At 37.3% G+C, this 13,826-nt stretch overlaps 1 protein-coding gene across 4 annotated transcripts in view; it reads right to left on the bottom strand.

The window, feature by feature from the left end:
• The window catches only part of LOC107716552 (disabled homolog 1-like), a 176,802-nt gene that overhangs the window by 23,853 nt on the left and 139,123 nt on the right, over positions 1-13,826 (bottom strand). For 2 of the 4 annotated variants that reach the window (XM_016523028.1, XM_016523030.1), the window contains exons 5-8: positions 4,722-4,853; positions 2,693-2,812; positions 1,919-1,957; positions 373-435 (exon numbers count right to left, since the gene is read on the bottom strand). In XM_016523028.1, coding sequence (XP_016378514.1) covers positions 373-435; positions 1,919-1,957; positions 2,693-2,812; positions 4,722-4,853 — 354 coding nt within the window. The remainder of the gene's footprint in view (positions 1-372; positions 436-1,918; positions 1,958-2,692; positions 2,813-4,721; positions 4,854-13,826) is intronic. The other 2 variants (XM_016523031.1, XM_016523032.1) reach the window with 2 other exon arrangements.

Below are 13,826 nucleotides of genomic sequence, written 5' to 3'. Positions count from 1 at the left end.
AAATATTATTGAAAAAATATTATAATATAACATTATAATAATTTATGAAAAACTTTTGATTTAATTAGTCTATTTTCATACTTACAAGAAAAACTTTTCCACATTTTTTAAGAATATTTTTTAACTCTTAAATTATAAAATCCTCTTTTATAGCTTAAAAAACTTCCAATTCTCTGAACTAAAATGCTGTCACATTTTCAAATCCCCCACAAACATAATTTTATCTAGAACTATATTAATAAAAACTAAATTGTTACTACTGGTGAATGTCTTTTATAGTTTTCATTGCACACTAATATTGAAATGTCTGATTAAGTGATTATCAGTAAAAAGTACCTTTATTAAGAACATTTTTATGATTTGGTAGTGTACCTGATATATGCTCTCCTCTGATTGGTCACGGATGGGCTCGTGTCCCGCCTCAAATACAATGTACTACAACATCGGCAGCAGAGGAAGATAAAAAGGCAAAGGGACAGGAAAAACGTGAGTGTGAAAAGAAAAGAGAAAAGGAAGAAGACTGATTGATCACACAGAATCAACAGCGGCCCCAGGACCAGCGCAGTGACCCTCGCATCAATGAGGGACTAAACGAAGCTGTGACATGGTTACCATCTTGACCTTTAGCAACATGCACTGGCCTAGCAAAGCATTATGGTCACTTTAGGCCATCTTTCACTGCAACTACAACTTCCGTACAGAGAATAATAAAAAACCTTTCGGAGGGAAGAATTATTAGGTGTTCTTTCTAACCCATGCCTCATGCATATATTCAGTCTTTAAAAATTTTATCATCCCAAAAACATTTTTTCTGTGTATCTGTACCCATGTTTCTGTACCTGCAAACAGGGCGATGGAATGAATTTTACAACATTAAAGAGAAATAAATCACAGTGTAAAACACAACGCTGCATGTTTCTTTAATGAGGCATGCTAATGTTAGCTTAGCAGGGGTAACAAAACTTTCCCAGTGTTGGTCTGCATTTGAAAAGCTAGCCACTGAGCTTTAAGACTATTTTTTAAAATGGCAGAACCGTTAAAACCCATATCTGTGATATATTCCTCAATAACACACATGGACCACACAGAGAAGAAAGCGATTTTTGGCAAGCAGCATTGAAGCTAATCTCTAACTCCTGTCTTTTCAAGACCACATTTGCACTAATAGCAGAATCGTCTCCATTTTCTGTGACATTAGATCTAATGGCTTAGCCGTTCCCATTTACAAAGTACTGTCGCCATTGGCTGATTCATTTTGTTACACAGTTAGCCATTGGCTAATTCTTCTCCTCTCCAGCCCTCTTAACAGCAAATTGTTAATGCTTATCAGGGCTGCGCTACTTTTAGTAATGACTGAATCTTAAGCTAACTGCTAGGCCTAGAAGCAACGTTTCTCATTTCTCTGCTACTTTGTTACTAACGGCTAATGGACATCCAGGCTTGCTATTTAAAGATACACTCCAATCATATACATTACATTCCATATTCATTACCATTATGATGCACAACGGACAATACGGAAAGTCAATGTAATGCATGTAAACACACACACACACACACACGCAGCTCAGATGAGATGTGTTAAAGCTGTCTGTTTTCAGTACAAAATTAAGGAGGCTCCCAGAATCACTATTGCATCAGTGTCTTAAACCCAATTTATAAAAAGGAAAAGTTAACAACACATCACAGCGATGATTCACCGTTTATTTCTATCTACAAATGACGAAATACCAGGTCTTATTAATTCAGGAGGAGTGAGAAGAGAGAGAATGGAGAGGAATTATTTATTTCTGTAAATGAGATTAAACGCATATTATTGAACAGGGAGCCCTGTTTAAAGTGACAGTGAGAGGCACACTAATTTGACAGCATACTTTCAGGCAGACATAATGATTAACGTTTTATTTCAAAGCGTTACCTGATACACGGGATCCTCCACATCTTCCTCCAAAATGGTCTGCAGGAGTGATCGCACAGAGAGGGGGTGATTGGAGGAAGGAGAGTAGAGAAAGAGGGAAACGGGAGAGAAGATGACGACGAGAAAAAGCAGCCAATTTTTGGTCATTCATGTCAAAACAGAGGAAAAGCATTTTTGACATCAGACAGTGAGAACAGGAACACAAATGTAGATTTTGTCTCAATTGAAAAAGCAGTGTGAAGCAAATCACCCGTCAGAAATGCACCTGAGATTCAACAGACAGAGAAAAGGGAAAGAGCTGCCAGGTGCTTGGTACGCATTATACGATTTTGCCTACTAATGTAATGTTAATATTGATGTTATAATTAATATTAGATGTAATATTTAATACACATATAGTATGATATATATATATATATATATATATAAAAATATATATCTGATACAGCAAAATATATTTACTGTATCAGTATAGAAATGTAATAAATATTACTATGCTATTAAGTATTATAAACTATTTGTGACATCAGTGTGCACCCGGCCTCATGTAAATCTAATTATGCTATTCTCTGAGATAAATAATAAATAAGCCCTCTCGGAAATGTGTTGTTTTCTGTATTTTCATCCTTTTGTATTGCATATTTCATTATTCCCTTTGGAGTTTGTTGTTGTTTCTCTTTTACACCGCTCTCATTCGCCGGCACACGTATATGCAGTTGTATTTATGACCGAGCATTAGAAACTGTAAATTCTCTTTTTCTGCGAGTGTGTTACCTGATAAACAGCTTGTTCGCACTGCTTGTCCTTCTGAGCTTTCTTCTCGATTTCTTCCCTCTGCTTAATCTCATAAATCAACTGGAAAAGGTCACGGAGGTCAAGGATCACAGGCTCAGCCTGGGAACACACGCAGAAACACACGCAGAGAGTCACAGATTTATAGAGACAAAGAGGAAGAAGTGACATGGTCTTCTCAATAAGGGTCCATATTGAAGATCCGCTGTATTTCTTCAAACAATTCAGAGCAAAAGACATAACAGAGTATCAGAGTATCTTGGAAAAGACATAATAAAGACCTCTTAACCTCTGCTTCGGCTGCTCTTAAATCTGCCAGATGAGAGGTGACAGAAGAAAGTGCTTTCCATTTAAAAGGGCTGGGTCAGATCAAACTTCACTCTTTGTAGTTAGCATCAAAGCTCCATGTTAGCATTAAAAATGCATCTCCTGCCCAGCACAGCCTAAATGTCACTAATATCTCAGTAAATACATGAATGAAAATCTGAAGCGAAAATTTGTCCTCAAAATCCGCCTTGGGTATTTTTCTGCTGCCTGTTCCAGAAGACTCACACCAATGAAAAGCAATATGAGAAGATGTAAGAAAGAAAGAAAGAAAGATTGTTTACAGGAAAAGACATGAAGAAAGACATATATATGATATAGTATCATTTCATCTTTCAGTAGTGTGGTATATGGGTGTTTCTTCAACTATTTGGCCTGTTTACTTTTAGAAATGAAACTGTTTTCACAGTTTTTCATTGTTTATCTGTTGTATTTAATAGTATTTCATGTTGGAAATGACATTGTAATAACTGGAATAAAATGGCCCAAAGGCTAAAAGCTTCCTAGATACACACGATTAAATAATATTTTCACACTTTACGCAAATTTGACAAAATAACAGCTTGATTGGAAATTAAGCACAATACAAATATTAGAAAAGACTTTATTAGCAGGACGTTTGTTGATTGTGGTGGAAATGACACAACAATTGAGGGATAAGATAAGATAAGATAAGATAAGATCAAATAAAATATGTTTGTTTTAAATATAATCAAACCCTGGAACATACAGTTGTCCGAAAGTTTCAAGAAACACCCAAAAACACCATGGTATTTGTATCTAATACCATCACTCTACCACAGTATTGCCATAGTAAAAAGAGGAGAAAGAGGAGAAGAGAGAGAGAGAAAAAAAAGAGAAATGTGGAGAAACAGCAGGACATTGTCACGATCTGCTACAGTGCGGGAACACGGAGCAAGGAACGAGGAGACCAAGAGTACAGAAACCAAGGAATTTATTCATCTTCACGGGGAATCACACGTAGCACTGTAGACACAAACAATACCGGACGCTGGAGCACACACAGGGAACACTATTTATACACACAGGATGAGGGGATGACGAGACACACCTGGGAGCAATGAAACATCATGGGAAACACCTGGGACAAATTAAACATGGGAAAGGAAGGCACATGAGGAAAACAACCACAAAACACGGAACAGAGTCTGACAGACATGACAACATGAGATTGTGATAATTAATATACTGTATGAGATCCATAACTATGTCAAGAGTGAGTGAAAATAGTTTTCTGGTGGGATGGAGCAGGCGCGCAGGAACATGCTGCCATTCTTTTATCTTTATGTGTTTGCTGGGTCACTTGTAGTTCAGAGCAAGAGAGCAATGGATGGGGGGAGAGAGAGGACAGCAGATACTCATCGACCTGGTATGGAAATCAATTGAGCAACTGCCACAGAACTGCAGCACTGCAGACTAGAGCAATGCAACAACAAAGAACAGCAGCAGAAACAAACAACAACAGAGACAAAGACAGAAACAGAGTGAGGGAATGAACGCAAGACAGAGGCACAGAGATCAAGTCTTTCCAGAGTAATGGAAGCTGTCATAGCAGCAAATACACTCACAGTTTTTGAAATATACTTTTGGACATATAGCGTATGTACAACACACATATACACAGTCCAATTTTTGACCCTTTTCATGTATGTTTTCAAGTACTTACAGACTGAGCCGTTTTGATGGCCACAAACCGATGGTTTCCCTCTTTCCCACATACATAACCAAAGGCTCTGTGGTCCGTGATATCTTTCGCAATGTAGGAAATCTCATGAACTGCATGGTGGTGCTGAAGAACCTGTGGACAAAAAAACAAAAACACAAAATGCAAATGTGAGTAACACAACCAGGCAATTTTTTTTGGTAACAAACTATATTAAAGAAAATGACACCAAAATGCAGTAATAAAATGATCATAATAATGCTTTAGCTGAAAACATGCTGCTGTTCTAGCTCATATCATACTAAAAATAAAAATAAAAATAAAAATAAATATATAATGAAAAAATTAAAGCATTTGACGTTTTTTTTTTTACTGAAAAGCGAGACTTCCAATCATACATGCAGCCACCATATTAACCTTATTTTTTCTCCTTTTATTTACTTACAAATGGTCCACATTTATTGTTTTTTTCTTTTTTAATTATTATTTTATTTATTTCATTTCATTTCTTTTAAATTCCACAGCCTTCTTTTCTCAAGCATGATTTTTTTTGGTGCCTACCTGATTTTTGCAACTGACATAAATCAATTGAACTGACTTTTATGGTCAACTGAACCCAGGTGTGCTTCAAAACCTCTAGCGTTACAGCAACAAGGTTATACTTAGACATTTATTTTTGTTATTTGAGTTCATACTTCATGCCTCCCTTTAAAAAGGACTCAAGCATGATTTTTTGGTGCCTACCTGAGTTCTGCAGCTGCCACTAATCAAACAAACTAAGCTTTATGGTCAACTGAAGCCAGCTGTGCACCAAAACCTCTAGTTTGAAAGCAACAAAGTTATATCCAAACACAATTTTAAATAAAAAAATCCAAGGACAGCTAGAGAACTTCAGAAACGGCCTTCAAACACCGAATGGACATGCAAACGAAGGGGGACATTAACCCAGAGAGGGGGTCGGAGGTCAGAAAATAGGTCAAAAGCTCGGAGCGAGCCATCCTTCAGGCTGATGGCTGAAACACCAGGGCTTCGGCACTAGTGTCAGCCTCCTGCTGCTGAAGAGCAATCATCTGCTGAAATCTACTGCAAGTGGCAATCTTCCCCTCACCACCCACTTCATCTAGAATCATTAAAACATCACTAACACAATACACACGCCACACGGGGAAGGAGAGATGCACCCCCATGGGCCCGGCAGTTAACTCGAGAGTTGCAACAGTGGATGACATCTTATGACAACCCGTCTGACTGTGAGGTGCTATTTTCTCTGCTGAAACATAAAGTGTTGTCAGTGACGTTTTAAACAAACTTTGAGAAGGAGGTTCCTTTGTTAAAAAGTTTTGAATGAGGTTAATGGGCAGCTTTCATTATCAAACTAATATCATGTGCCCACGCAAAACTTAATGATTTCACACTTAAAACTGAACACGTGGATTTTACATTTACATTTTCAGAGGTGTGACAGCCCTTGTGAAAATGAAGTACACTTCAGCATACTTTTAAAAAGAGTACTTATAATATACTTGTGCAAAAGACTATACTTGTGCAAACTGAATGTAATGTTTCCGGGCACTTAATTGCATGTTATATACAATTACTCTAAATTAACATGCATTTTAGTTTAAATGTATAATAAATGTAATTAGTTGAACTTAAGTAGGAACTAATTAATTAAATGTACAATTTCATAATTCCTTCTATTGTCTTTGAAATATAGTTCAAATGTACTGTCCAATGTACTGACAAGCATTTGTGGTAAACGAAATAATATATTTAATGCCATTTCTATTGAAATGTGTTTGTTTTGAATATATCTGCAATTACACAATTGTAAATGATTGTGCAATTTAGCTGATTTAAAGTATATTTACTTCAAATATCACATAACACATAGTTTAAAATATAATCAAGTACTTTACATGTGCTTTAGATGTTAGTCAACACATCAAGTGTACATCAAGTGTACTTCTTTAAAGCATGGCAAAAGATTATTAAAACAATTATTTAAAATATATTTTAAAATAAAACTTATGCCCCCGGTTTCACAGACAAGGCTTACGCCTAGTCTCAGACTAAAATGCATGTCTGGGCTGTTTCAACTGAAAGAAGCTTGTAGTGACATATCTTTAAATATGTCAGTGTTATTGATTTGTCTCAAGATGCTCACCAGAAATGTTTTATTCTAAGGTACATTTATAAAAGATACTTAAATGTCCTAATTGAACTGCGGCCTAATCCTGGCTTAACCTAAGCTCTGTCTGTGAAACCAGATGACATTATTATTATGAAGCACACTCTACTTAATTACATTAAGAAAGTTATAAAAGTGTACCCTGTTTAAATACACTTAAAGAGGCATTTTATTTAGTTAATTTTCCATTATTTGCAAATACAGTTATTTAAAAAAAATACTTAATTTGAAGTACACTGAAAGTGAACATTCAATACAATGCTACTTTTTTTTTTACAAGAGAGTAGCTTAGCTTTTTTAAAGTAGAGTAGCTTTTATCTTTCTAGCAGCATTCAGTTGATTTTAGTAGATTGGTTTGCACGTTGGAATGAATTGGTTAAAAAAAAAAAGATTCACTGATTGATTTAATTCCCTGTGCTGGATTATACGCGAATGCTGCTTGTAATACAAAATGAAACAGTCCCACCAACTGCAGAATTTAATCGTTCAAGTGCTTTTCTAGGTTTTAGATGCAAAATCTTCGGCACATAACTGTGTTTCCATTCCATCTGGGCAGTTTAAAATTGGAAGCATAGAAAATCCTTGAAAGATGAATTACTTGTGTGCCAATTCAATGCCAGCCTTCCTCTAACTAGTTCACAGAATGGAATGTTTGACGCGAGCTGGCGTAGCTTCATCAGAGCAGCATGGTTCAGATTGCTTCCCTTTGTGGCTTTCAATCTTTCATTCAAATCATGACCCTACGGCCCCTACGACCTCTGAGGTCATGCCACTGCACAGATAATGTCACTGTTACCATGGTGATGATACACTGAGCATCACACTTCTAGGACCTTTGAGCTAGAGGTCAGAAAGAGGACACATTACAAGAGGAACCATATACATGCTCTTCACGTGAAGGCTGTTCATTATTATATTGCCTTTCAAGGTACAACATTCTGGACAAAGCATTAGCTCATGTATTTTTCTCAGAGAAGTCCTCCCAGAATGCACTGCATTCTCTTATAAAGTACACAGAGGCCACCCATTTTTTCAGTGGTAATGGTTCTGGATGTACTTTTTCACATGAACCAAGCCAACCAGGTACAAGGTAAATCATGAATTATTATATGTTATCGAATTAAACATAATTGAATAAAATTGACTTAAACATGATGGAGATATATAAAACTTTATTGTATCTATAGAAGCTAATCATTTTACTTTTATTGCAAAATATGCATAGTGGGCGGAGCTAAAGAGCTCATTTGGTGCACTTTGCGACTGGTGGAATTTTCTGTACAGCATCATGGGTAATGTAGTTTTTCTCCACCAATTTTGCTGTTAAACGTATATTTTAAGAATAAATTGAATTATTGATGGTGTAAGATTTGAAGAACCTCAGACACTTTGATCTTCTGAGATACGGACAATACACACACAGCGTATTAGCATACAGACATCCGTCTCGACATCTCACTGAGAGAAGATGCGGGAAAAGCTCCTTTTTCACCCATCCTTTACACCCACTTCTTTCCCCTCACCCATCTCCCTTCACTCAGCTCACTCAGAATGGTCAATAGCATAATATAATGTGCTACATGAATGCAATATTCACAGTCATGTTTGGTATCATTCGAATTGTCTCCGTGCGACTGGTACAATGGTATCAATCTTACAAGAAGTAGACTAAAAGGTAATACAGATCCTAAGAGTTAAGAGATATTTTGCTCACTGTAGAGGGTGTACCATTTCCCAGTGTCTTTCATGCAAATTACCATCTGTCCCCAAAAGGTGTAAACTATACTTGATCAATGCAAATTCCAATTGTTAGTTCCTGTCTCCATTTGGAGGATGTTTGTCTTGGAGTACTTAAGGAAATGTTGCAAGAAGATTGGTGTACTTCTGTAGCCAGATGAGCACGTAGTGTGGAGTGTGTCCACACACTCTGTACTATGTATTTTTCTGAAAGTCATCTTTAATCTTAAGCGTGATTAAAGGGCGCCAATGTGAGTGTGGACACCGACGCGCAAAACGTGAGGCGTAAAAGCGTCATTTTAAAAAAATTACTAATGAGATTGGCGCCTTTGTTCACGTGCCTGGAGCTGCTGAAGTTACAGTAAAACACGACTTGGTGGCGCTCAAGCACAAAACGGTCTTGCCGAGCACACATTGATACCTAACAACGAAGAGGAAGTAAGTAGACCAAGAAGATGCATCGAGGCAAGATGAATGTAGAGCTGCTGGTTTCATTGGTGTCTGAACACAAAGGGCTTTATGACAAACGCGACAGCGACTACAAAAATCTCGATAAGAGGGAGTTGTTATGGAGAGGAATTGCAGATCAAATAGGATTCGATGTGTACCGAGGTATTTCTGTTTTCCATCTAATGTCAGGGAGTGAATTTGCACGTTCCCTCGGCTCATCACCAGCGAAAATCGCTTGGGTATGAACACAAAAGACGCGTCCCGGTGTGTACGAGGCTTTAGATTTATCTTTGAGAATTTGATGTCTTTGTATTGATTTGATTTGATTTGATTTGATATCTCTGAATTGACTAAGCAATTGGCATAATACATATTTACCTGAACGATAATAAATTGTTACATTTCAATTGATTCTGTTTACTCTGAAATTATTGCTTCTAGTAGATTACGTTGTATCCTTGTTACCGCACTTCTGCGTCAGGTTAGTAACAGACTAAAATCCAGTTGAGATGGAGCATAAGGCACACCAACTGGATCTTTAGAGATCCGGCTAACACTTGGTATTAGTGCAAGTGTACCTAGACAATAAGGGCTAAAAGGGAATTTCCGTTTAGGTCAACTGGATGTTGTTCAACCAACCTAAATAGGGTGAGCCTAACCTCTGTTTACTGTAATGCTATTCTAGCTAAGTGTACATGGGAAACCATGGCACGACAAAACCAAAGCGACTATCAGAGAAAATAATGCTGGTCGGCTTATATCTTAGTAGTGGTCGTGTCCTCTGACTAGAGATAATGTTGCTTTATTCAAGTGTGTACAGATCTATGGAAACTAAACAAAAGTACTTTTAGAACGAGCAAGCATAGGAGCGGCCATCTAAAGTATTAGTCAATTACCTCTATCTAATAACCAAGACTGGCGAGTATGTGATAGTGAAGTCTGCTAACGGCCGATGCGAGATCTCTGAGCGACATGAGAATCTGAATGAACGAGTACAATAGGATTAAAGAGTTAAATAGAATACTCATATGTCTAGATAAATTATCCAATGAATGATCATTAATAATTGCATTCTAACCTAAATTCGAGGTCATAATAAAATGGAGTCAGATTAGAGTTTAACTGAAATTAAATTACTTTGCGCACCGAAAAGACAGAACACGCAGGAAACCTTCAGCCACCATTGGATCAATTGGGTGGACCTTACACAAGTTACCAGAAATTACCTCAATTATCTGTTGCTGGTACTGAAAAGTAAAATAATTATTTAATTAGTAACGCCAGCGAATTTAAAGTTTGACATCGTTAATTAATTACAAACATGAGATTAATCATTTATAATCACTTTAATTTAATGACAGACTTAAGCTGAATTTTAAGACAAAAGCATTTACCATCGATTAACAACCTCTGCGATCACAGCAGTTCTGTATTTAAAAGCTTTATGAATGAAACATGATTATTTTAAAAGTAGTTGAGGAAAAAAAAAAAGAAAACAGGCTGACAGCTTCAACAAAAACACATACCGTCAACAACCTTGCAGCTTACAAGTCTGTCTTTAGGAGTAATTGTTAAAAATCAATTCATCTACAGAGAAAACTAATGGGGTTTTTATTTCCGGAACCCAGAAGTTGCACTCTATAACTCTTTCTCCAATCCTCCTATCCTGCTATTGGTCAGACAAATAGATAGCCCGCCCCAAACTCACACCACTGGTTGAGCCAGTGTTACTGTTTTGATGCTCAAACAAACAGAGCAATGTTTTGATAGCACCGGCAGAGACACAGTGTTTACACTTTTTGGGGGGACTCAAACTGAATATCAAACTGTTAGCTTAGCAACATGCTAAAGCCATTTACTGTAATCAACCCAGTCGAACCATCCACATGAAGAGCACAATCTGTGTGGCCTAAATGAGTTGCTGCCTATGTAGAGTGTTTCAAATTGAAGGTTCCATCGCGGTTACAATGCTACCAAGTTCAGTTCTGGAACAGACCCATCCTATGACCAATACAATTTTAAAGGCACGAAGTTCAGGTTATTCACGGCCATCAAAGAATTATAAACACAAAGGCCTAAAACAAAAGCCCTGCCCTGTTTAATCCCTCCCTGAGGGAACACACATACAACCTAATGACAATACACAAACAGAGCTCATAATGAGATTTTAGCGACTGGGGACATGTCCAACACTGGTGATGAGTGTGTGTGTGTGTGTGTGTGTGTTCTTATCTCTGGGTGCTGCTGAATAACACTAGTATGAGGAGAGGGGAGACAGCGGAAAGGGAACGCTGGTGTTACAGAGATAATGAGGATCTGGAGTCCAACGCTAAGCCCTTCAAAACCACACATTCACAGCTAATTAACCAGACGCTTGACTCCCGCACACAATCACACACACGCACATACACACATTAGCCATGGCTTTATTAGGTCCTTGTGTAGCTATGGGCCAATAGTTTCATATCGTTTTGAAGCCGCTACGTGTAAGCTCTGCCATTAACTTACAGAGCTCAGCGATGGAAAGAAAAGGGGAAAAAGGGACAACATGTCCCAAAACGGAACAATTTTTTTCAAAAATCAGTGCAGATGAGGGACAGCAGTCCCAGAATCCCTTCAGAGCTTGGTGCCGCCCATTGTTTTCCATACAGCAAGGGAGGATTATACAAGGACTATCTGGGTTTTGCAAATGAGTCTGCCTAGTAGAACAATTCTTTCAATTTCCTCTAACAGTCTTGTTCGACATGCTATACAGCGAATGACTTTATCTACTTGGTCGAGCTCTTCAAATTGAGGCCCTTTCTGTTCAATAGTATCTTCTCCCTAAGCGCAGAAGATCATGACTGTGTGTGTGTGCAGGTATTAACAGGCGGGACTATCGATACACCATCCTGCCCAGAGGGAGGCCAGCCGGTGCAACTGTAACAGTTCTCTGCCGTGAGGAACAGACTCTGTTTGACGATGATAAGAGTCTCTTAATGACATCACTTCAAACTGATACGCCACTTCAGATCCACATCGAAGCACACATCTGAGCAAAACGCAGCCTTTCGAATGGCTTTCTGGGGTTTTGTACTGCTCTTTGACACCGATTTGTCCCTGACCTCCAGAAAATATGCTGAATGATAGTTCAAATAAGTAAAAATAGTTCAAATAAAAGTTCATTTTGGACCCTGCATGTAATGTGTTATGCCCGTATGCAGTTTTCTCATGAAGTAGGAAAATATTTCATTCATTTTCTGAGAAAAAAACAAGCTGATCCTGTCCTAAAGTCATTATGTGTGAGAGTGAACACACAATAAGAAAGTAAAAAGCGAGAGAGGGAGAGAGAGAGAGAGAGAGAGAGAGGTGAGAAAGAAGCTGAGCACACATACAAAGTGACAGCGGTTGGATTGGGCATTTAGCGACACACTAATTGTTCAATATTTCATTCTCTAAACACACTCACATCTGTTGCTTTGAAACCTGTCCAAAAAATCAAACCGGAGAAAAGCGGCTCGTCATCCATTTATCATAAGCGAGGGGAGGGAAATACTTTCATTTTTCTGTCTCCTTTACTTGTTTAGAGGTGAAAACAGACCGACAAGTCAGAGAAGAAGAATTACAGATTGAATAACCAACCTTGCAAGGTCTCAATCAAAGAGTGACTTGTGAAGGTAATTTTTCAGAGACAGAAATGATAGAATACGCCATAAAGAAATGTATGATCAACCCTCCGCCCTCATGGCCTTATACAAGACAATAAAGTTCTGCTTGGATTTGTCTATTCAGGAGTATTTATAAGCAGCCTTTGCAATCTATACTGCTTTTCTGCGATGTAATAATAAGTTTTCATAATGGACCTTCATTCTAGAGTCTTTACCATGAAGTTGCTTGCTTTTAAACATTTACAGCTTGGTGCAAAATCTCCAGCCTTCAGACAGACCACTCACAGCCCGTTTAAAGATGGCCTGATATAAAACTGGAGAGCACTTTCTGAACCTGGCGAGCTCTAATCTGACTGGCTGACTTTACACAACCTCCGGGAATAAGGGCACACAGGTGTTTTATCAGTCCACCTGGAAATCAAGTCGTGTTTACAAAGTACCAGGTTTTTTAGCATGACATAATCAACAGATATGGCAAATCTATGCAGGATATTTATAGTTTGATTGAAGAACTTGTTTAAGTAACTAGATGTTCATGATATGCTTTGTTTTCTGTGAAATATACTCTACTTATGACAGTCCCACAGAAGTGGTTTCATTTTCATCACACCAAACAATTTTGTCTAGAAGAATATGTGAAGTGATGTGTGACAAAAACAAAGAAAAATCAAGGTAGAATTTATGTGTGAGCATATTTTAGTGTCATTTCCAATCAATCAAAAAATAAATAAACAAATAAACATAAATAAATAAATAATTTCAAATATTATTTAGGCTAATTGTGCATTGAGCTACAGAAAATGCTAGTTGTGCAATTAACATTACATATTAACATATTTAAAAAAATGTCATCATGTCATTATTTTTTTTATTGCAGAATGATTCACGGTGAGTAAGATTTTATATTTATATTTTGTTTTTAAATAAATTAAAAACTTTATTCAGCAAAAGACACTAAATGGATCAAAAAGTGACAGGAAATACTTTTACAGTGTTATCAAAAATGCATTTCAAATAAATGCTGTTCTTTTGAGCTTCCTATTCATAAAAATGTATCACACACAGACAAAAAAAAAAAAACAT

The sequence above is a fragment of the Sinocyclocheilus rhinocerous genome, unplaced genomic scaffold (assembly GCF_001515625.1).
Source record: "Sinocyclocheilus rhinocerous isolate Xijiao unplaced genomic scaffold, SAMN03320098_v1.1 scaffold570, whole genome shotgun sequence".
NCBI lineage: Eukaryota > Metazoa > Chordata > Actinopteri > Cypriniformes > Cyprinidae > Sinocyclocheilus > Sinocyclocheilus rhinocerous.
This window is presented reverse-complemented; position numbering and strand designations above follow the sequence as displayed.